This window comes from Aspergillus nomiae, assembly GCF_001204775.2.
Source record: "Aspergillus nomiae NRRL 13137 chromosome Unknown contig00536, whole genome shotgun sequence".
NCBI lineage: Eukaryota > Fungi > Ascomycota > Eurotiomycetes > Eurotiales > Aspergillaceae > Aspergillus > Aspergillus nomiae.
In genome coordinates, this window is record NW_015378591.1 from 1 (window position 1) to 19,243 (window position 19,243).

Genomic DNA, 19,243 nt, shown 5'->3' on the forward strand with positions numbered 1-19,243 from the left:
TTACTTGCCAGATTCTTGTGTCAACATAATGATCACTCTGGATGGGACCTGTTCAAGATAAATAAATAAATAAAAATACGTAAAAAAGTAAAAAGTAAAGAGCGAAGATATAAATAAAAGATAAAGATAAATTAATAATATATCAAGAAAGATGGAGGCAGCATTAGATATTATTCCTCAATCAGATACGGAGTATGTGTAATATAAGTGAGGAGTTGAATACTAGTAGTAGCACTCCGTGCTCCGTACATTGTAACTAGAAATATACTCTGTACTCTATGTTTGTTTTGAAAGATACCTCAACATGGAAGTGCAACTTGAAGCTAGGTTAACTAACTATATACAGAATAGCTTCCAGTATTATAATTTACACTTATAGGCCTACCCTACACGTCCTATTCATTGAATCATCTCCCATTTGTATTTTTTATGGAGTTTGCGTACATTGAACTCTCCGGCATTTACCACAAGGTTAGACACAAACACAAGTTGAAAGTGAGTATTCTATATTTTCAAGCTAGAAGAGAGCGCTGGGCGGCGGGCGCACCAGTACGTAGTGGCCCTAACAACTACTCTGGAGTACTACGCAGTAGTACTTAGGTACCCAGATGTATTTTAGCGCCAGACTGCAACTTCATCCTTAAGTTGCCTGGTGATTGGCCATGAACAACTCCTTCCCCACCAAGGAAATGGTGGCAATATCCGAGAAGCCGAATGGATCTGCAATTCTCAACTTCTCTCTACTGTGTATTACCTGATTTCAGCTAACCTATTCCTTGTTGCGATCGACGGGAGTGTATATAAAGCCCAAGTCATCAGAATTTACTCGTTACACTTTCAATTATTTTTTTTCCCACACATCCCGGAAGGCATGAGCGAGCAGTTATTGCCGTCGAACTAACTGTACAAAACTTGCCGTTGTTGAACGGGACCCTATACTTTATCGTTCATTTGCCTTGTATGTCTCATTGTACCTGCGCGAGATTCTCCATATCTTCGCTTGAGATATTTTGTCCCGTGTTCCCAAGTGCTTTTTTACCCCCCACCTCCCGGGGGCAACGTCACAGGGTAGATTGCGGTAACCTCACCTTAGAGGGAATTGCGACGAGACTCGCTACCTAAACTGAGTACTGGTAATGTGAGGAGGAAAGGAGAAAGAGTGTTGAACCCTTTTGCTACAAATAGTCGCTTAGGCGTAGTGGGGCTTGGTGATGACGATGGATATCGAACTTCTACATCATAGACACATGTCGAAGCCCGGCGACGATGGCTACCGTACCCCCACGATTGAGGATGCCGAGGATTATATTACAGTGCAACGAAATGATAACTCATTATATCCGTCTGCTGGGGCCTGGGCACGCCAGGCTCATTCCTCAGCGCTGGAAGCTTTGCATAGTAACTCGTGCCGCAAGCCTGAAGGAGATGGTCTCGCGGATGTAAATGGCGTGCATCCTTACAACGAGCCCGACTATTCAGCCGTAAATCTCAGTTGGAAAAAACGGATACGTCACTTTACCTGGGCATTTTTCACATTGACAATGGCAACTGGCGGGATTGCCAATGTTCTGTATGAGAGTAAGTTCGGTCATGCCTTGGGTCTAGGACTGCAAACTTGCTTACCACAGATTAGTACCCTATAGATTCCGAGGTCTACAGATAATCGGTGTCATTTTCTTCCTAGCCAATATCATATTATATATCATCATCTGGATCCTGTTGGTCATGCGGTTTTACCATTATCCTTATACATTCAAAGCATCATTCTTGCATCCAACAGAGTCCCTTTTTGTCCCAGCCTCGGTGGTTTCGTTCGGAACAATTCTGATAAATATCTCGCAATATGGGCCAGACAATACGGGGCCTTGGCTTGCACACGTTGTCGGGATATTGTTCTGGATTGATGCCTGTCTGGCCATCATATTTTCGGCTGGCATATATCTCCTGCTGTAGGTCGTTTACTTTGGCCAAACAATATTATGCTCTAGATCCTGATGGCAAGTTAGGTGGTCAACGCAGACTTTCACCATCGCCCAAATGACTCCGATTTGGATATTTCCCGCATACCCTTTGCTGATAATCGGTCCCCATGCTGGTATCTTGAGTTCAAAGCTTGAACCTTCCCGCTCATTACCGATTATAATTGGTGGCGTAACTATTCAAGGGGTTGGTTTTCTAGTGTCCCTGATGGTATATTCCGCCTTCATATATAGACTGATGTCGCAAAAACTCCCAAGGGAGAACGTTCGACCCGGCATGTTTGTTTCTATCGGCCCTAGCGCTTTCACAGTTGCTGGCCTCGTGAATATGGCTACTAATGCTAAAAGGTGTTTTCCTGACGATTTCATGGGCAATGGGCCTTTGGCCGCAGAGGTTATAAGGGTAGTTGTCAACTTTGCTGCCTTGTGGCTATGGGGGTAAGGCCTTTCCACCAACCTGGTTATTGTCATGTAACTGTTGACTGATCCATACATAGCTTGGCTATATTTTTCTTTTTCATCGCGAGTTTTGCTCATTGGTCAGCTATAGGGCCTGGTCGGATGATCTTTACGATGGGATGGTTCTCATTTGTTTTTCCGAATACGGCGTTGATCACAGCGACATTCGCCATCGGCCACGCATTCTCCTGCAAGCCAATTCTGATTATAGGATGTGTTATGGTCGTGCCCCTCATACTAATGTACATATTCGTTTGTTATATGATGATCCGTGCCATTTTGTTACACCAAATTCTCTGGCCACAGAAAGGAGAGGACAAAAATGAGGGTGGATTTGAGATCAATGAGATCAAGCCAGAATCTCCAGGCGATCATAGCCCTGCTTGAGGTTGTGTGCTTTTACCCACGAAGATGAGCATGGCATCGGTTTATGAATCAGGTACGAGATCACCTCAGGGCGAATTGTTCCTTCATGCCAATGTAAAAGAACAAGCTTTTCATACTTTAAGGAAGCATATCTAACCTTGTACGTGTAATACATCCTGGTACATGCCGTACAAAGAACATAGGGCGTACCTGTACCCCCTATGATCACTAGGATGTACTACCGTGGGACTACTGTAGGTATTGAGATTTAAACGCGCTAGTCCATAAGAGGAATAAACTAGCCGAGATGGTCATTTTCTAATAGGCTATTATCCAGTATAGCTAGCCTTATATGGTAAGGCTGATACATCGATGAACGTGACGATGGACCCTTTTCAAGGTTCCATACTCCTATCGCCGGGTGTGGATGCGGAAGAGCGTTAAACTGTGACGCAGATTAAATTTTTTTTTCCCCCTCCGTTTACCCCTCGTGTGCCAGAAATCTTTTAAAGCACTACATTTCTTTAACATCCACGATAAAATTCCCGGTCCGTTCGATTGTCTGTCAAATATCTCTGATTGATATACTGCACTCGCCTATACAATTGGTACAAGCCATCACTGCCAAAATGTCGCAAAAAGTTTATGTCACCTATAACCAGGTATGGTCTTTTCCTTCCAGATTGACTAGTCGGTTGTGTGTCTGCCTCGATGTCCCACAATAACTCTATCTTCGTCCTATGCCTACACATGGTACAGACTATGAGTGTGTTGAATATCTTTCTAGTGTCGATGGCTGCTGGAAGGCGAGCGGCCATTTTCGCTATGGCGATACCCCGTCGCTCCTTCATAACCTGACCCGCTAATACGTTATTCTACCAGGTGCACAAGCTGTGCCAGTCTTCAGCTGATAAGATTCTGACCACCTTTCATCCAAATCTTATGATTGCTATCGGCGGCGGCGGATATGTCCCTGCTCGTATTCTACGGTATGCCAGTTAAATGTACTGCCTTCTAGAGGCGGCTGCCTGACCTGACATTCAACAGGTCCTTTCTCAAGCGCTCTGGTGAACCCAACATCCCCATTCAAGCCATCGGCCTGTCGCTCTACGAGGACCTGGGTCGTGGTGACGCCGAGGAAGTTCCTGGGACCAAGGTGACTCGGACACAATGGCTGGATCTCAGTTCCTTGGAGATGGCAAATCTTATTGGCAAGAACATACTCATTGTGGATGAGGTTGACGACACCCGGACCACTTTGGAATATGCGGTTCGCGAGCTTCAGAAGGATGTTGAACAGGCACAGAAGCAGCTTGGACGGGAGGGTGAAAAGACGAATTTTTTTGTCTTTGTGCTTCATGTATGTCATCCTTGGGCTTGTTTATAGTCATTCTACTTTTCGGTTGGCCTCGATACTAACCCTGCAATAGAACAAGAACAAGTCCAAGAAGGGAGTACTTCCTGCGGATATGATGGATTCTGGTCGCTATCATGCTGCCGTCACCACTGACGATGTTTGGATTTGCTACCCATGGGAAGCAAAGTATGTGATCTGCTATACCAGTACTAGGCTCGCGGTAACTGACAGATTTCTAATAGGGACATTGATGAACACGATGCGTTTGCCGAGAAGAACCCTCTCTTTTAAGGCCTCGTTTAATTCCCTTTGAACATTTTCTCTGTGCCTATGCATTCTTGGCTTCATTTGCTTGCATATAGTCCTTATTATCATGACCAGAAGATGACTGGGCATGTCACGATATAAACGGTGCCTTGACGACAATTGATAGAAATAAAAAAGAAAGGAAAGTTTAAAACAATACGATGCATTTAAAAGGTACAGCGTATTTAAAAGGCAAAAAATGGACGCCGTCTTTGATGGGTAATGGGGTTTGAAAGAGCTGTTTCCCAATTTGTAACTTCTGCTATCTCCCAGTATTTCACCTTTCCTTGCCTATAGATCTACTGCCCAAACCTTCAGCCTTCATGACATTTGTCCTATATTCAATAACGTAACAATAATAGCATGTGCAGAGTCAGATTTGGCTCGCTCTGGGATTCGTGGTAAAGCCGCCACAATAATATCTCGCCTATATTTGTATTAAATGCCCTCCCGGCTGCTGCACAAGCGACAGGCATCCGAGTCCCGAATAAAGACCGCCCTAATGATACATGGAGTAGGAGGAGGCTAGTATCTCACAACCGAACCGATCGACCAAGGCGCTTTAGTCGACATCAACGTTCTGCCTGCGCAACTCCGCCTTAGCCTGCTCGATCTCCTTTTGCAGCTCCTCATGCGCCTCGGGTACATCATTGAATGTTAAGATTGCTACACCTAGGCGACCAAGTAGGTAACATCCGAACGATATTAAGGCGTAGAAGGGAAGCTGGGGAGATTGTGCTGGTGTTAGTGGCGTGCAGAAATATCAGCCAGTGATGTTTCGAACAGAGCAGACGCACGACAGGAATGATCTCTTTTTGAACGGTTTCATTGAGGGGGACAAGATCCAAGTAGAGGACAAGATAGAGCTGTATAGGGAAGGAAAAGAAAAGTCACGTTAGTAATAGCATGAGTAGAAGGGTGCGGTTTCTGGCATACCGAAGAGACAAGTAGGAGAACGGAGAGGGTCTGTTGAGCGCGTGTCATCGCGAAAAAGGGCTGTAACTGAATATCTAAGGAAGAAATGTCGCAATTACAATGGCACTGATGCAGTGATGATAGACAAAGCTATCTAATATATCAGGGTGCGTCAAAGAGCAAGGTAAGGGACCTGGGGAATAAGGAATGACAGGTATGTTGCTAGGTAGTATTACGTTTACGACAGACATTCGTGCTAGTGGTTCCCTATGCGCCCTTGGCAGCCGAGTTCACCTTACTAGTGTACTAGTAATTGATCGAGAGTGGATTCCCTGTTTCTGATACCAACATCCACCGTCGGCATATTATAGTAAGTGAAGTCGTGAGCATGGGTCGCGTAACAAAGTTCAGATAAGTGAAAGGAAAATTAGAAGGAAAATATGTGGATTTTAACTATATCACCACGCACATTATTGTGTACCGGGGCAATGGAGCGCATTATTCGATACAGCCTTGATTGTACTGTACATACAAATAATATAATACGTGGCAGAGAGTATGGGTAGTAAAATTTCACAGCTTTTAGTACACTTGTTGTCCAAGTCCGCCTTAGGCCAACTGATGCTAAACTCGAGTTATTGTTCACCACTTGAAACAGGGCTCTTTAAAAAAGATTGTATTTTTTCGACCGCACGTCCTGTTCACTCTGGGAGTCCAAGAACATCTCACAAACACGAGATCGTCCGATATTCAGGTCAAGAAAACAAACCTAATACGCTAGTTGCTGTTCCTCACTATTTATCCATCATACCGTACCCGGCCCATATATTCTTTTTCCTTCCCCTCCTCGGGGGTTTATTCTGGAAGCATACACCAATAGGTATCCCCAACGGAGTACTCGTTCTAGTCACGCTAGAACAACTGTGATTCGTCACTTGATCTTTTATATGTCTCCTGTCCCAAAGGTTGAAGTGCAAGAGATGGCCCCAGCAAACGAAGCGAATGCCATGCGGAATTCCATGAAGCAAAGTAGCCTACCTATCACAAAAATACAAGGAAACGAATGCATGGAATATCCATCTCTGAGCCAGATCATATCTAGTTTGGCCCCAATGCCCCCAGGATTAGCCCCTGCGGTATCCGAGCCTTTGCCTCTTGAAGAACAACGAGCCTTGTTTGATACCCTTGAAAAAACTCTCGGGATGGCGGAGACTAGATACCAACCCAGTTTAACAGCTAAGGCTGAAGAAGATAATCCTTCCTTCAAGCAAGTCGATGCTCTTTTCGAGGGCCTCCAAGATACTCTGTGTAGGCTCTGGACATGCAGGTCAAGCTTCATGGTGCAAGCTGCAGAGGCTTTGGCAAACGGAAGTAGGAACCGTAAGTGCAAATACAATATCAATGCTGATTAGTCTCATTGTTAATACGTTCACAGCATTGTGGCGACTTCCGTACGGACAGAGTGGTGTTTTAACCTTTTTTCTCCAACTTATTGCTTCCAAGGAGGATGTCGACACTGGTCTACTCCTCCATGCTTTGCGATTGATTGGGAATTCCTGTGCCGACACTGGTAAGTTCAATTCGTTCAGTGTTATAGATCCAGGTCCTATCACAGCGCTCACTTTTTTCTTAGACGAAAATAGAACAATCGTTGTGAAAGGAAACTACATTTCTGCTATCATCCAACATCTTTTGAATCCAGAACTCATACAGATAGTAATACCTGTTATCTACAATATTTGCATTGATTTTGGTGAGGTATATTGAATCAAGCTGTACTTGGTTACTAACCATTCATAGAGCCTGCCCAGTCTCAACTGGCTGCAAGTAAAATAGTTTACATATTTCTGAAATTACTAAGGGAGGATTCATTCAAGGAACACGAAACTTTACTCGATTTTGTCTATGAGCTCATAGAACTAACTACTGAGCAAGGTTTGATATAGCCCTTCCCCCTTCCCTTTACTTGCTTCTAACAGGCCCATGCAGAACAAGGGATAGAGTTGTCACCTGATGAAACCATCTCGCTTCTTATTGATCTTGCCGTTCATAAGGGCATTGCCCATACCGCTGCTCGGTTCTCTTGCATTGTGACTTGCTCGATGGCGTATCTCGATAATAAACGGTTTCAGAATCTTTGCATAACAAGATACATGGTAGCTGACGTATTGTCGATGCTCAGCAAATCCTTAAGTTTCGACGCAGAACGGTCCTCCACTGATGATATTCAAGTACTGGCACAGGTTCAGTTAAGGATCAACCAAACGCTAGCAGAGATATCTGGGGCATCATTATTCGCTGAATACTACCCCCTTGGCTCTGATCTTTCAGGGATACTGAGAAGCTGGCTACAGAGAACGGAGGATCAACTACAGATCTGCTCCTGTGTCATGTTAGGAAACTTGGCGCGTTCAGATGAAATATGTCAAGCGATGGTCCGAGACCTGAGCATCCACCGGGATTTGATATCAATCGTTAAGAGTGACGCCAGAGGACCCGTGCTTCATGCTGCACTAGGATTCTTAAAGAATTTGGCAATCGCTGGAGATAATAGATTGCATCTGGGACAAGCTGGTATCATCCCTGCGGTCTCTCATCTCTGGGAATACGAGACGCTACCACAAGTTCAATTCGCAGCCACCAGCATCGTACGGCAGGTGATCATTGCTTCCTTTGAAAATGTATCACAATTGCTAGATATTTCCCCCGAGGATGAACACCACAGTACCTATCTCTCACAGTTGCTTTCACTGTTCAACAAAACGGACTCCACTCCTATTAGGACTGAGATTGGACGCATCATAGCATCCATCTGTCGTACTCTCATCCCGAAATCACGTGAACAGAATGAAAAAGCAGATGCCACCCTCAAGCATCTCTTTAGCATTCACGAAGGCATTGCCTTCCCAATAGGTGCTATGATATCTCAATCACAGTGGCCCGTTGTTCGGAGCGAAGGCTGGTTTGCCCTCGCGTTGATGGCATCTAGCCAGTCGGGTTCTGCTGCTGCTGTGGACTGCATAGAGAAGATGGGTCTGTTCCCAACTCTTGAGCAAAACTTGACCGCAGAATCCCTTGGCTCAATGGACGAAGCGGACAAGTTGCAGTTAATCAAAGATCGTGACAACATAATCGTGCTCATCCAGGAAATATTGAAACAAGATGTAAGTTATACGGTACTCTTAGAATGGCGCTTCGAGGTAATACTAAAAACACTTTGCAGCCTATTCAACTTTCAGAATCGGCCAAAAGTACGCTACAAGGCCTGATGAACAGCCAGGTCTTGCGGCACCTGGAAAGCACCAGAGAACGTTGAATTTATACTCCAGCACAGCCTCAGGATTATACAGAACACATTATATCTAGATTGGTCTAAGCTTACAGGTATGGAAAAAGGCTCAATAACCGGGTAGAGTCAAGTATTATATATTTATGGAACGTCGAATTATCCCCAGAGATGTTCATTTCTCTATTTTCATTGAGTGCAGATGGGATTAAGTAGGGTCAGAAAGTATCTAAGCAAACCATTTCCTCAGCGTACGCTCGATACCGATGGAGGAGATCAGTAGATTCCAGCCCCCCCAAACTTGCCTCAATGGAGTAATGCGCAGCTAGCCCTTTCCCGTCGATTATAGCGCCTGGGTCCCTGCCCAAAAGTTTCTGTGCGACCTCTAAGGATAGCTTATCTGAGTCCTGTTGAATGATAGACTTCACAATGCTTGGGTCGCCTGCTCGTAGACATAGAAAGTTGGGGCTAACACTGTCAGTGGGATCGACCCACACGGGGAATTTATACCGATATAGATTGCCGTCTTCGAGATGTTGCAGGAACGAATAGTGCTGCTGTGCATGGACCGTCCAGTCATCCAGTTCAGGCCCGTTGTCACCATATATGGACATGCCAATTGGTGTTCGATCCCCATCCTCATCCGCCAACGGAAGCCAGCGATAGCTCTCAGAGGGAGGGGGATATCCCTTTAGTATTTTGAAATCGGCAGGGCCTTTCCAGGTTGGAAGATCTGTGGCCCGCCAATCCTGGGTGATAGGAGCCCGAGACTGGTCGGAGGAAGAAAGCTCGGGAAGATAGGGAAGGGCAACACCAGGATGGCTATGGAGGGCTTGAAGAGCTGCTTGGTTAATAACATTTGCTGAGACTATTAGGGAATCAGGGTGGTCAAGCTTGGTTTTAACGATTGTAGAGACTGTATGATCCTCCAAGAAGATGATATCGCCATCTATTTTGATAAAAATCACATTCCCATCCATGCCACCCCACTGGATATAATCACCGAAGCCCAAGACTTGGTAGAGAGGAGTGCGTTTCACAGTAGACGCGAGCCATTCTAGACTTTCCGTGTTATTCGTCTGCGGGATAAATATTACTTGGTCGAGGAATCCATGGTTATCGATGAGGTTCCTCTTTGTAAGTCAAGTCAGACATGGCCACGATGAGACGCAACGCCGGCGGAACTCACTTGAAGGTAGCAATCCAGGATACCCGTTCGCTCATGGTTACGAAATGGTACTAGCGCAACGATTCTGATATCTTTTGGTTTCTCGAACAGTCCAAGATTTCTGGAGTAAGCGTGGAATGGTGCCGGGCTCACTCTTTGAATAAAAAGAGGCAGCAGACCCAACTCGAAAAGCGAATACTTTGAGAAGTATACGCTGGTAAAAATCATAATCATGCACATACAACTAACAGCGCACCAGGTCAATGCAGGTAAACAAAAATGGCGTGAATGATCGTTCCTGCCATGCAGTTTTGCATCGCAGATAGAGTCAAGGCGACCCATGACAGGGTTGCGTACTCACATCTATCCCAGAGCGAGCAACTGACAGGCCCCCATACTTCCGGTATCTACTGTCACTAGTGAATTTATAAGAAACCTTTTAAAGGTCACCATCACGCTCCCGTTTTCGGACATTGTAGGGATGTAGGGAATCATAGGAAGTGGTGACAACAACTCTAATATGAATCCGGAATTAGATAACTATGGGTGGCTGGTCATATTTTTGTCCGGAATGCGGAGGGGAAAAGGCACAATGCTGCATGCATTCCCGCAAGGGGAAGTTTTCAAGATTGGTTGTGTTTAGTTTTCATCTCTGTCCCGATGTTGGAAATAAGTTGGAGTGGGGAATCGAAAATGAATTTAATTCATCTACTACTCCGTACAGATATTTGATTCGCAGGTTATGTATGACGTCGCCGACACGTGAAACGGCTCCGGATGTCCGATGGTGTCCTCGCGGTTGGCCAAGTCCAACCTTTGCGGTCGCCATCTCCCTGGCTATCAAATGAAACCGCCTACAATTGATAATCTGAACTTCGCATGAGAACATGAGGACGGCCGTCCTCTTTGGCCGTTTCTGTTCGAGCCGTGGTGGAATACCGCAGCTACTGTCCCGCTTTACTTTGCCAGTTCGATGGCGTTTCAGTCGGCCGCCGTCATGTCGTCAAAGGCTTGGGCGGGGATCCCAAAGCCGGAAGCATATGCCACGGACGTTGTTACTCTCTTCATTAACCCCCGGTGCATTTTTGAAGTTGGCGGAGGAAGGCGAAGGAAATGAAAGGACGGGTGAAATGCAGATGCTAGAAGCTTCACGCCAAGAGATCCAAAAGAGCGTCACCCAGGATGCACGGGGCTTATCGAGGCTTCAACAGTCCATTTTCGTCTTCTGGTACTACTACATATATGATCCGGTTGCTACGGGCCTCAGATTTGCACATCTTGTGGTTGTTTTCTTGCCTGTCATCCTTACAGTCCCAGTTGTATGGTTCGGCAAGCGCCTCAAGACGCGCAAAGATGTACGGAGCGGGACACTATGGTGGTATAACTTCCTCGTGAGGTCAATGGAGCGTGCGGGACCGGCCTTCATTAAGGTAGGACACCATCCCTGTTCAGCTACTAGAAGTCCAGATAATCTGCAGCGTGCATACTGATATCTGTTCTGGTTTTCTTCTAACAGCTCGGACAATGGGCGGCTTCACGCACAGATATCTTCCCTCCTGAATTGTGTAACATCATGTCGTCTCTCCATTCAAATGCCCCATCGCACTCGTTACAAGAAACTAAGAAAACTATTTGCAAGGCCTTCAACGGGCTACCATTTGAAGATATTTTCGAGGAGTTCTATGAGGAGCCTTTAGGGGTGGGAGCCATTGCACAAGTTTACAAAGCAAGATTGAAACCAAACCTTGCGGCATCCCAGGACCAGGAAGCCTTAGAAATACGGGGTTTACGAGATAAAGTCCGAAAGAATGTCGATGTATTGATGAAGAGTACGCCCCAGCGAGTTCCTTCTTCATATGTAGCCGTCAAGGTGCTTCACCCTAAAGTCGAGCGTGTGATTCGAAGAGACTTGAAGATAATGTCTTTCTTTGCTTCACTAATCAATGCGATCCCCACTATGCACTGGTTATCTTTACCAGACGAGGTTCATCAATTTGGAGAGATGATGAAGCTGCAATTGGACCTGCGCATCGAGGCGAGTAACCTGGTCATGTTTCGTGAAAAGTTCAAATTGCGCACCACCGCTTGGTTTCCATACCCCTACCTGGGTTACACAACCCGCGAGGTGCTGGTGGAGGAATTTGCGCAGGGAATTCCTCTATCAACCTTCCTTGACGTCGGAGGGGGTATCTTTCAGCAAGAAATTGCTCATGAAGGCCTAGACGCATTCCTCCACATGTTATTAATTGACAATTTTGTTCACGCGGATTTGCACCCTGGTAATATCATGGTTCGGTTTTACCAACCGAGTGAGTTGGATCTTTCACTCCGCAAACATACTAGGGCGTCCGATGCACCAACCGCGGCGGACGTTGATGTAACAGAGGCGGTACTTGCACGACTACGACCTCATGCCCATAGTCCAGAAGACTGGGAGAGGGTTCTTGAACAGCTTAATGCGGAAGGCTATCGTCCACAACTTATCTTCATTGATACTGGTTTAGTAACCCAGCTCAACGATACTAATCGGCGAAACTTCCTTGACCTCTTCCGCGCGGTCGCAGAATTTGATGGGTATCGAGCGGGTCAGCTCATGGTCGAACGATGCCGTCAGCCAGGGGAGGTCACTGACCCCGAGGTCTTTGCGCTGAAAATGCAGCATCTAGTCCTTAGCGTCAAGTCACGAACCTTTGCGCTTGGCAATATTAGTATTGGAGACGTGCTAAGCGAGGTGTTATCCATGGTTCGAGGCTACCACGTCCGGCTTGAAGGAGACTTTGTCAACGTTGTTATATCGATCCTTCTTCTAGAAGGTATCGGACGGAGTCTTGATCCAAATCTCGACCTCTTCAAAAGGTGAGTAGATAACTGACTTCTCGAGAACATTAAGAGTGTTTGGTACCCCGTACATCTAAGTATAAACGACAATTAATTCCTCCTTGCTTTAGTGCCCTCCCTATTTTGCGGAAACTTGGATCTAATACTACATTCTTGAAATCTGTTCGATCGGGCGACACTTCCATGCTCCGCGTTTGGGTTGGACTTGAAGCGCGAGGCTTACTTCAAGCCAGCATTGAGACCGTCGAACTGTGCGTCAAGTCTGATATGCTATCCCCTAATATCTAAGAGAAAGGAGACCGAGGAATCTGGGATAGCATACTTTTTCGCTCCACTCGGAACGTTCATAGAATAGAGCTGGGAACTCCACAAAGAGGCTTATTATATTAGTGAAATTTCGCCCCTGCTCCTGTATACACTATGACGACAGTCAAAGTTGGATTAGTAGTAGATCATGTATACAAGGATACTCGATGATTTAACCTACAGCCTGTCTCCAACGATCCATAAGCTGCGAGCACGTTGCAGAACGTCCGAAAAAGGCATCAATGCTGTGATTGATTTGGAGGGTAGAAATCCCTTAGCATGGCGTAGCGTAGGAAGTGCTGTATCTGTTCATACGCAGACTGTCTTCAACCCCCCACACTCCTCATGAGAATTGCGTCGTCTGAAGCAAAATAGATGGTCCCTGGTGAATCTAGACTATCGCCTCTAAGTAGATGGATGGCCGCATTAGCAGCGAAAAATCTTCAGTACTAGTCTTCCTGTCATTTTAGTTTTGGTGGGCGATGCCCTTGTATCGGAAAAACTACGCCTACAAGAACCATATAGACTTCCCTAGACAAATTACTGTATCAATAGATAGCCTCTTCGAGGGAAAATGCTGCAAAGACGCAAAGGAGCATGGGTGGCATGTATTTCGTCCCGAATAACAACTATAGACGCCATTGTTTCATCGCCATCATTATCTGCCTGGCAGTCCGTATAGCCGAAAGAAATCTATTTCATGTTTAGACAGGGAAGGTGAAATAATTAAGTAGGGTGTATAGAGAAGTAGGGAAGGTAAGAAAAGAAACATATAGAATGATGCGTCCCTATGGAGGGCCATCAGACGCCCGCGCCTTGTTCAGTATACAGGTGAGTGGAGAGTCATCATCGCCGAAGAACAATATCATCAGCAGTGGAATTGCGCCATTAGTTCCTGCCGTTTTCTCGAACTACAGCACCAGTAGCTCGCCACCAAACATCGCCTCCCCATCTCATCAATCGTTCTACAGCAGCGGTAGGTGTGTCCAAGGCAGGCCTGATATCCAGATAGAAGACAGGCTCTCCTGTAGGCTCGGGAGGCCCTGAATAGTAATCAATCACATAACGAACTTCTTTCGGACCAGACGGCGTCTGTCGCATCACAAACCAGTCGTGTCGATCGAACGGTGGAGGTGTTCTAGAATATATCAGCAACACAGTACGACAACATGCCAAGCACAAGGGGAGGGCAACTGGGGTACTAACCCAAACTTTGCTGGATACAGCCAACCTAGTGTTTGCAGTACCTGCGCCTTTGGAGTAAGCTCCTGCGGCCGACCTTGGAACCTGAGAAGGCGTGGCTGATTCTCCGGGGTACCCGCATCTGTCACTTCTCTGGCGGCATCTAATGCGATGTTTTCCTCGCCACGTCGGCACTTTTCCCAGCCATTTTTTAGACCTTTCGAGAATATACGTTCCCATCCGACAATTTCATCCCAAGCGCCTTCATTCAAAAAATTGTGCACTGCAACCATTGCTTCCACTGCATCTTGAGGGGTATCCGTGTAACCTTTGCGCAACATAGCATTGTACATTTGCTGAGGAGAAGGATACTCCCAATTGCTATCTGTATCTCCACGGGGTATAGAGGAAGGCTCACGCTCCAGCGGCAGGTCGACGGTTTGGTTCGGTGCTCGTTCCTGAGAGATGGAAGAGAACATATAGTTCAAAGGGTTCATTTTGGATAAGGTTGACTTGTTTTCTGGTTTAGAAGGCAATGGCGTATCTGAAGATTTTGACTTCGGTGGCACATAGAAGGGAGAGTCTTTAGACCGGACGGGACAGGCACTAGGTGGTTCAGGAACTGAGGATGACACCGGAGGCGACGAGTTACCCGTGTGCATTGGACATGCTGGCTATGAGGCAGTATTAGTGGCCTGAACAAGTATACATGAAAATATGGTGACTAACAGGGGGGTGGTGTCCGAGGATGCCAATGGGTTCGGAACCACAGGTGTTGGCTGCGACGGGGAGTCTGCCCAGAACCAACCCATTTTGAAAGAAAAGCTAGGATAAATATGGGAAAATGAAGGAGAATATTCCAGAAAGGAAGATACAGAGATACAAAGTTATAGGCGACGACTAGTTGGGAAGCTAAAGAGGGAAAGCGACCATCGCAACAAAGGTGGAAGAGAATCTTACGGAGATTTCTTTTATTACTAAACCCCGAAAAAAAAATCGGAGAACTGGGGTTGGTCCGTCACCGTCCGTGAACTCTGTCGGGGTAAAGATAATCTCCATTACTTCTTGTATAGCGATTGAGTCCACTTCGCTAAAGTCCAAGTCCTGCCCTTTATTCATTCTTGTCATCATAGAAAATTTTACATATAAAATCAATATATGTCGAGTCTGTACACCGTATACAGAACATAATTCGAACACAACGTATCACCTGGCGGCTATTAATACAATAATTTACGATGACAGCAACGTCATCGGTTTGTCATCCAACTCTCTATAACCAACTACTTTGTACTCCTGAAGTTTGTGGTGATCAACAATTTGATTAGCTAATTTTAGTCTTGAATTTAACTCTTAATTACCAACAGCTTTTCTATTACTGGCATGCAAGCTGTAGCAGTTGTGATGGCATGTACCTCCAGTGCTGCACAAATGTAATGGAGTTGGCAGGATTTAGATGCTGCTGTTGTTCGTCAAGCATGTCTGGAGTGGCTTCGGCGCCATCGGTAGAGTGCTGTATATACTATGGCACTAATTATTCGGCTAGAATAGACCAAGAACATGTCAATTGGGAATCCCTGGTTCTGTGTTTCTAGAACACAAAATAGCTCAAGCCATGACCTCGATCCAGATGGATGTCCAGCTCTCTTGGTTGGTACTAGGAAGATAAAAGTAATCGATCAACACGTCGGACATCTGCATCCAGGTATGCCACCCACAAACTAGGGCGACGCGGGATAGACGCTCAACGAACCATGGGCGTTCAACCTGACCTGCCGAGCTTTGAGCGCCAATGAATAATACCCATGCGAACAAACCATAGCTCTTCGATAACAGTGACCAGGGACAATCAGTTATAGCTTGCTTCAAATGCCTTGTAAGCGCACGACCCAGCCCAGAAGACGGGGGCGATACAATAAGGAAATGGTTTAAGTAACAGATAGAAGCAATCCTCGTGACCGCTTCTACAGAACCAATATTTGATGTCGTCTCAGAAAATGACATACATCGTGTTGTAGATCCAGAACAGACATAAGTAAGGAGCCGATGCTCAACTTCACGATTGAGACTGCGAAAGAATTCGTGGTCATCGGCGCAGAGTACAGCGGGGTTTTGGTTGCAAGCCTGGCCGTAAAGTATAATATCACGCATAGCACGGAGAATACTTAGCAAACAAAAGCTGAGGTGAGGGTTAGAAACGAATGCAACACCCAATCTCTGCAGTTTTGACGTATCCGAGGGCGCTATACGTTCTTGAATATTGGCTGAAACTGTCTGCAAGCCACGAGCCAAAGGGAAAACCGGTTGGGTCATAAGTCCCGACGCAGCCTTCACATCAGTACTATTGTTACCAGTCAACATAATTCGGTAACAGGTGCATGGCGAAGCACATACGTAAGAATAGCAGCTAGCATTGAAGACTGATAAATGCTGTTGTCTGCAATTCCTCCTCGCAAGTCCACCATGCGCTTCAAGCCTCTGAGGTGCACACGAGCTTCATCAAACAATCCGACTATCAGCTGGTAAGAGTTAGAAGAAGTTATTGGCAAGAATTGTATATCTTCGATCTCAGTGGGCGACCCACTGCCAATAACATGGAAACTTTCTGCACGACCGGAGCAAAGGGACTAGGAATACATACTGCACCCGTAAGAAGATTAATGATTGTGCCAAATGCTTCGTTGCTTAACGATAGAATGGGATTGCACAGTTTGATATTCATCTCACGGATACACCTGGCTTTCATAATATAATAATCTGTATCGTGTAAAAGACGATGGGGGGCTTCCGAAGCAGCTAGGAACTGTGAATGTTGTCCAGCCAAAACAGCTCGGTGCGCAGCGCACATACTCATTAAGCCAAAGAAACTGCCCTGATCTGTAAATGAAGATTGGACTGCCATATCGGTTTTGGCCCTCTCATTGAAAGTATGTTCCTTCGGGAAAGTCATAGGCACAAAGACAGTACCCCCTAGTCAATTTAGTGGGTCAGAGGTAGTTCAGTACAGACAGTGCACTTTATTAATCGACACGTATTATGTGAAACCCAGAAAATCGCTAGCGGACCCCTACACCAGGAAACAAGATAGCAGGTAGAGACAAAGCAGTCGACTCACAATGAAAGACTAGTCGAGTAATAATAATAGGCACATCACTGGCACCTGGCAATGTACTGAATGGGTCGACAAGCCATGAGGTAGGAAAAGAAAGCGGAATTGTAATAGAGCTTGTTGATATTGGATGAGAAGCACAGCGCCTATCTGGCTGCTGCTGTTGTTTCCCCTTATTTTTGGCAAGGTCACAAGGAGGCCCTCTTCCCATGAGTAATTTTGGCTCCGAGGATGGATTAGCAAGCCTCGTGGGTAAGGCACGCTCTGACGGCGGATCTTCGAAATTTGGCCTGACAACGGCTTTACCTGCGAGTCTTTCGCGCCTAGAAACACGCTTCAGTCCAGCAAGTCGCTCACGCCTACGCACGTCGCGCATAACGTGAGAGCGAATAGTCCTGCGAGCATTAGTATCTTTGATTCGTTTGGAGCTCAAATCATCGTCATAGTCAATAAATGTGAATATAGGTTGATCCGGCGGCGTAATAATTGTTGGCCTCGGCCCTAGAAAGACTAAATTAACACTTGAAATGATGGGTACTGAGGGTATTATGACGGTTGATATTGCATTAATACAAACAGCCTGGTGTCAATCAGGAAGTGATAGTAGGTTTCACATTCTAGCGGGAGTCAGATACACAGGGGCAAAAAGAAAGAAGGAGAGAGAAAGGAATAGTAAAAGAGAACACTATGAAGAGTGACAAGCATGGGCACTAAGTAGTAGTACCGCACGATCTTCAGGGAGATATAAGGTATAAACTACAAAGTCGAGGGAGAAAGTTCATTTGGGGATGGGTAGAATATAGTGAAAAGGGGGGACTTGACCGCCATGAGATGCAAAAGATGTCAAATATGACGACGATGATGATGGTGATGATATTAAGGACAATTGGACAACACAACCCCAGACGAACCTGAATAGGAGCAATGCGTAGCAATAGACCTTGTGACGGAGTCCATAATAGCAAATTCCTCAAGCCGGTATATATCGGATGGCTCAACACTACTGAAAGAGTGAAAATGGGGAGGCGGACGAATTAGTTACCAAGCAAACATAGGAGCATTCCGGGGTAAGTGGTTGCATGTACAGGCAGAACTAGAGCTGGACTATAATTGTATTGACATTAACCGCGGAGAGAGCTCCTTACGCTAGCCTTAAAACTGGCGAACCCTTAGGGAAAATCTAGTCGGCATTCAGTATCATACTAATATACACCTTTAAAGTTCCACAGAATCAAACTATTACTAGGCCACATACGCTGCATGTGGACAATTAGGCAATGTTAACTAGTACGTACTGATAGTAAATGTTTGGACCACCTAAGTTGTGCTACGGAAGAGTTTCAATCCAACCTAGTTCATCCTCCTCCCCCCGCACCCAAAAAAGAGAAGAAAGAGAGAATAACACATTAAACAATGCTAGTAGTGTAGATGCCGAACACCGCGAGTTTCGTTCACTATAGCTGCTAAGAACCCGGGATAATGCCCGCAACTTCAAGAACAGCAGCTGTTGTACTGCTCAGGGCTAAATCATTCATGTAGGACCGCTATTTCACTATCGTGGGATTCTCATACGTAAGGCCGCCATTAATCGGAGTATTCTTCAAAACCTCAGTTAAAAGGTAGCTCTGCGCTGTGTGTGTGGGTGGGGTACATGCCCAGTTGCAGATATGATTTTGGGAGTCGGGGTGTATATACTTTGTATCTTCATATCTTATATGTATAACGTGGTAGACGACTAAAGCAGAAAGGGTGTATACATTATAGGACAAATGCTGTGCAGTGATGCAGTTGAACAGTGCCGTGATCTGTAATTGGAGAGCACACTGGTATTTCAATACGTCCTAGACACCTGAAACTTCTCAAAGTACCACCGAACGCCGCCCTGTTCTAGACGCCTTTCAGTCTTTATAAAACCAACGAACCTTAAAACACGAAGGAAGATACAGGAGGAAACTGCCGCTGTAGAAAAAAA

The 19,243-nt window shown here is 45.7% G+C and overlaps 8 protein-coding genes across 8 annotated transcripts; 4 read left to right on the forward strand and 4 right to left on the reverse strand.

The window, feature by feature from the left end:
- Nucleotides 1-1,247: 1,247 nt before the first annotated feature.
- On the forward strand, nt 1,248-2,825 carry ANOM_009965 (putative C4-dicarboxylate transporter/malic acid transport protein; the record flags this gene model as incomplete). The annotated part of the gene is made up of 5 exons (XM_015555221.1): nt 1,248-1,578; nt 1,634-1,949; nt 2,328-2,417; nt 2,530-2,680; nt 2,745-2,825. The coding sequence occupies 5 exons, from the start codon at nt 1,248-1,250 to the stop codon at nt 2,823-2,825; spliced, it is 969 nt and encodes a 322-aa protein (XP_015401733.1).
- A 575-nt stretch (nt 2,826-3,400) lies between these two features.
- Nucleotides 3,401-4,583, forward strand: ANOM_009966 (xanthine phosphoribosyltransferase; the record flags this gene model as incomplete). Its single annotated transcript, XM_015555222.1, has 5 exons — nt 3,401-3,466; nt 3,687-3,793; nt 3,852-4,164; nt 4,235-4,347; nt 4,404-4,583. Coding segments are annotated over 5 exons (639 nt in total), but the record flags the coding sequence as incomplete, so codon positions are not given.
- Nucleotides 4,584-4,743: 160 nt separating this feature from the next.
- Nucleotides 4,744-5,451, reverse strand: ANOM_009967 (dolichol-phosphate mannosyltransferase subunit 3; the record flags this gene model as incomplete). Its single annotated transcript, XM_015555223.1, has 3 exons — nt 4,744-5,191; nt 5,265-5,333; nt 5,404-5,451. The coding sequence occupies 3 exons, from the start codon at nt 5,449-5,451 to the stop codon at nt 5,030-5,032; spliced, it is 279 nt and encodes a 92-aa protein (XP_015401731.1). The 3' UTR covers nt 4,744-5,029.
- Nucleotides 5,452-6,329: 878 nt separating this feature from the next.
- On the forward strand, nt 6,330-8,698 carry ANOM_009968 (putative GTP binding protein; the record flags this gene model as incomplete). The annotated part of the gene is made up of 6 exons (XM_015555224.1): nt 6,330-6,762; nt 6,818-6,952; nt 7,016-7,135; nt 7,183-7,317; nt 7,372-8,546; nt 8,606-8,698. 6 exons carry the CDS (start codon nt 6,330-6,332, stop codon nt 8,696-8,698), a joined length of 2,091 nt encoding a protein of 696 aa, XP_015401737.1.
- Nucleotides 8,607-10,256, reverse strand: ANOM_009969 (uncharacterized protein; the record flags this gene model as incomplete). Its single annotated transcript, XM_015555225.1, has 3 exons — nt 9,858-10,256; nt 8,908-9,799; nt 8,607-8,717 (listed from the first exon to the last, which is right to left on the reverse strand). The coding sequence occupies exons 1-3, from the start codon at nt 9,890-9,892 to the stop codon at nt 8,607-8,609; spliced, it is 1,038 nt and encodes a 345-aa protein (XP_015401734.1). The 5' UTR covers nt 9,893-10,256.
- A 385-nt stretch (nt 10,257-10,641) lies between these two features.
- Nucleotides 10,642-12,962, forward strand: ANOM_009970 (ABC1 kinase family protein; the record flags this gene model as incomplete). Its single annotated transcript, XM_015555226.1, has 3 exons — nt 10,642-11,266; nt 11,353-12,692; nt 12,785-12,962. The coding sequence occupies exons 1-3, from the start codon at nt 10,724-10,726 to the stop codon at nt 12,960-12,962; spliced, it is 2,061 nt and encodes a 686-aa protein (XP_015401735.1). The 5' UTR covers nt 10,642-10,723.
- A 906-nt stretch (nt 12,963-13,868) lies between these two features.
- ANOM_009971 (holocytochrome c synthase CYC3) lies at nt 13,869-14,974 on the reverse strand (the record flags this gene model as incomplete). The annotated part of the gene is made up of 3 exons (XM_015555227.1): nt 13,869-14,118; nt 14,187-14,836; nt 14,888-14,974. 3 exons carry the CDS (start codon nt 14,972-14,974, stop codon nt 13,869-13,871), a joined length of 987 nt encoding a protein of 328 aa, XP_015401730.1.
- Nucleotides 14,975-15,770: 796 nt separating this feature from the next.
- Nucleotides 15,771-17,647, reverse strand: ANOM_009972 (uncharacterized protein; the record flags this gene model as incomplete). The annotated part of the gene is made up of 5 exons (XM_015555228.1): nt 15,771-15,934; nt 16,169-16,503; nt 16,557-16,681; nt 16,804-17,132; nt 17,278-17,647. The coding sequence occupies 5 exons, from the start codon at nt 17,645-17,647 to the stop codon at nt 15,771-15,773; spliced, it is 1,323 nt and encodes a 440-aa protein (XP_015401736.1).
- Nucleotides 17,648-19,243: the final 1,596 nt, after the last annotated feature.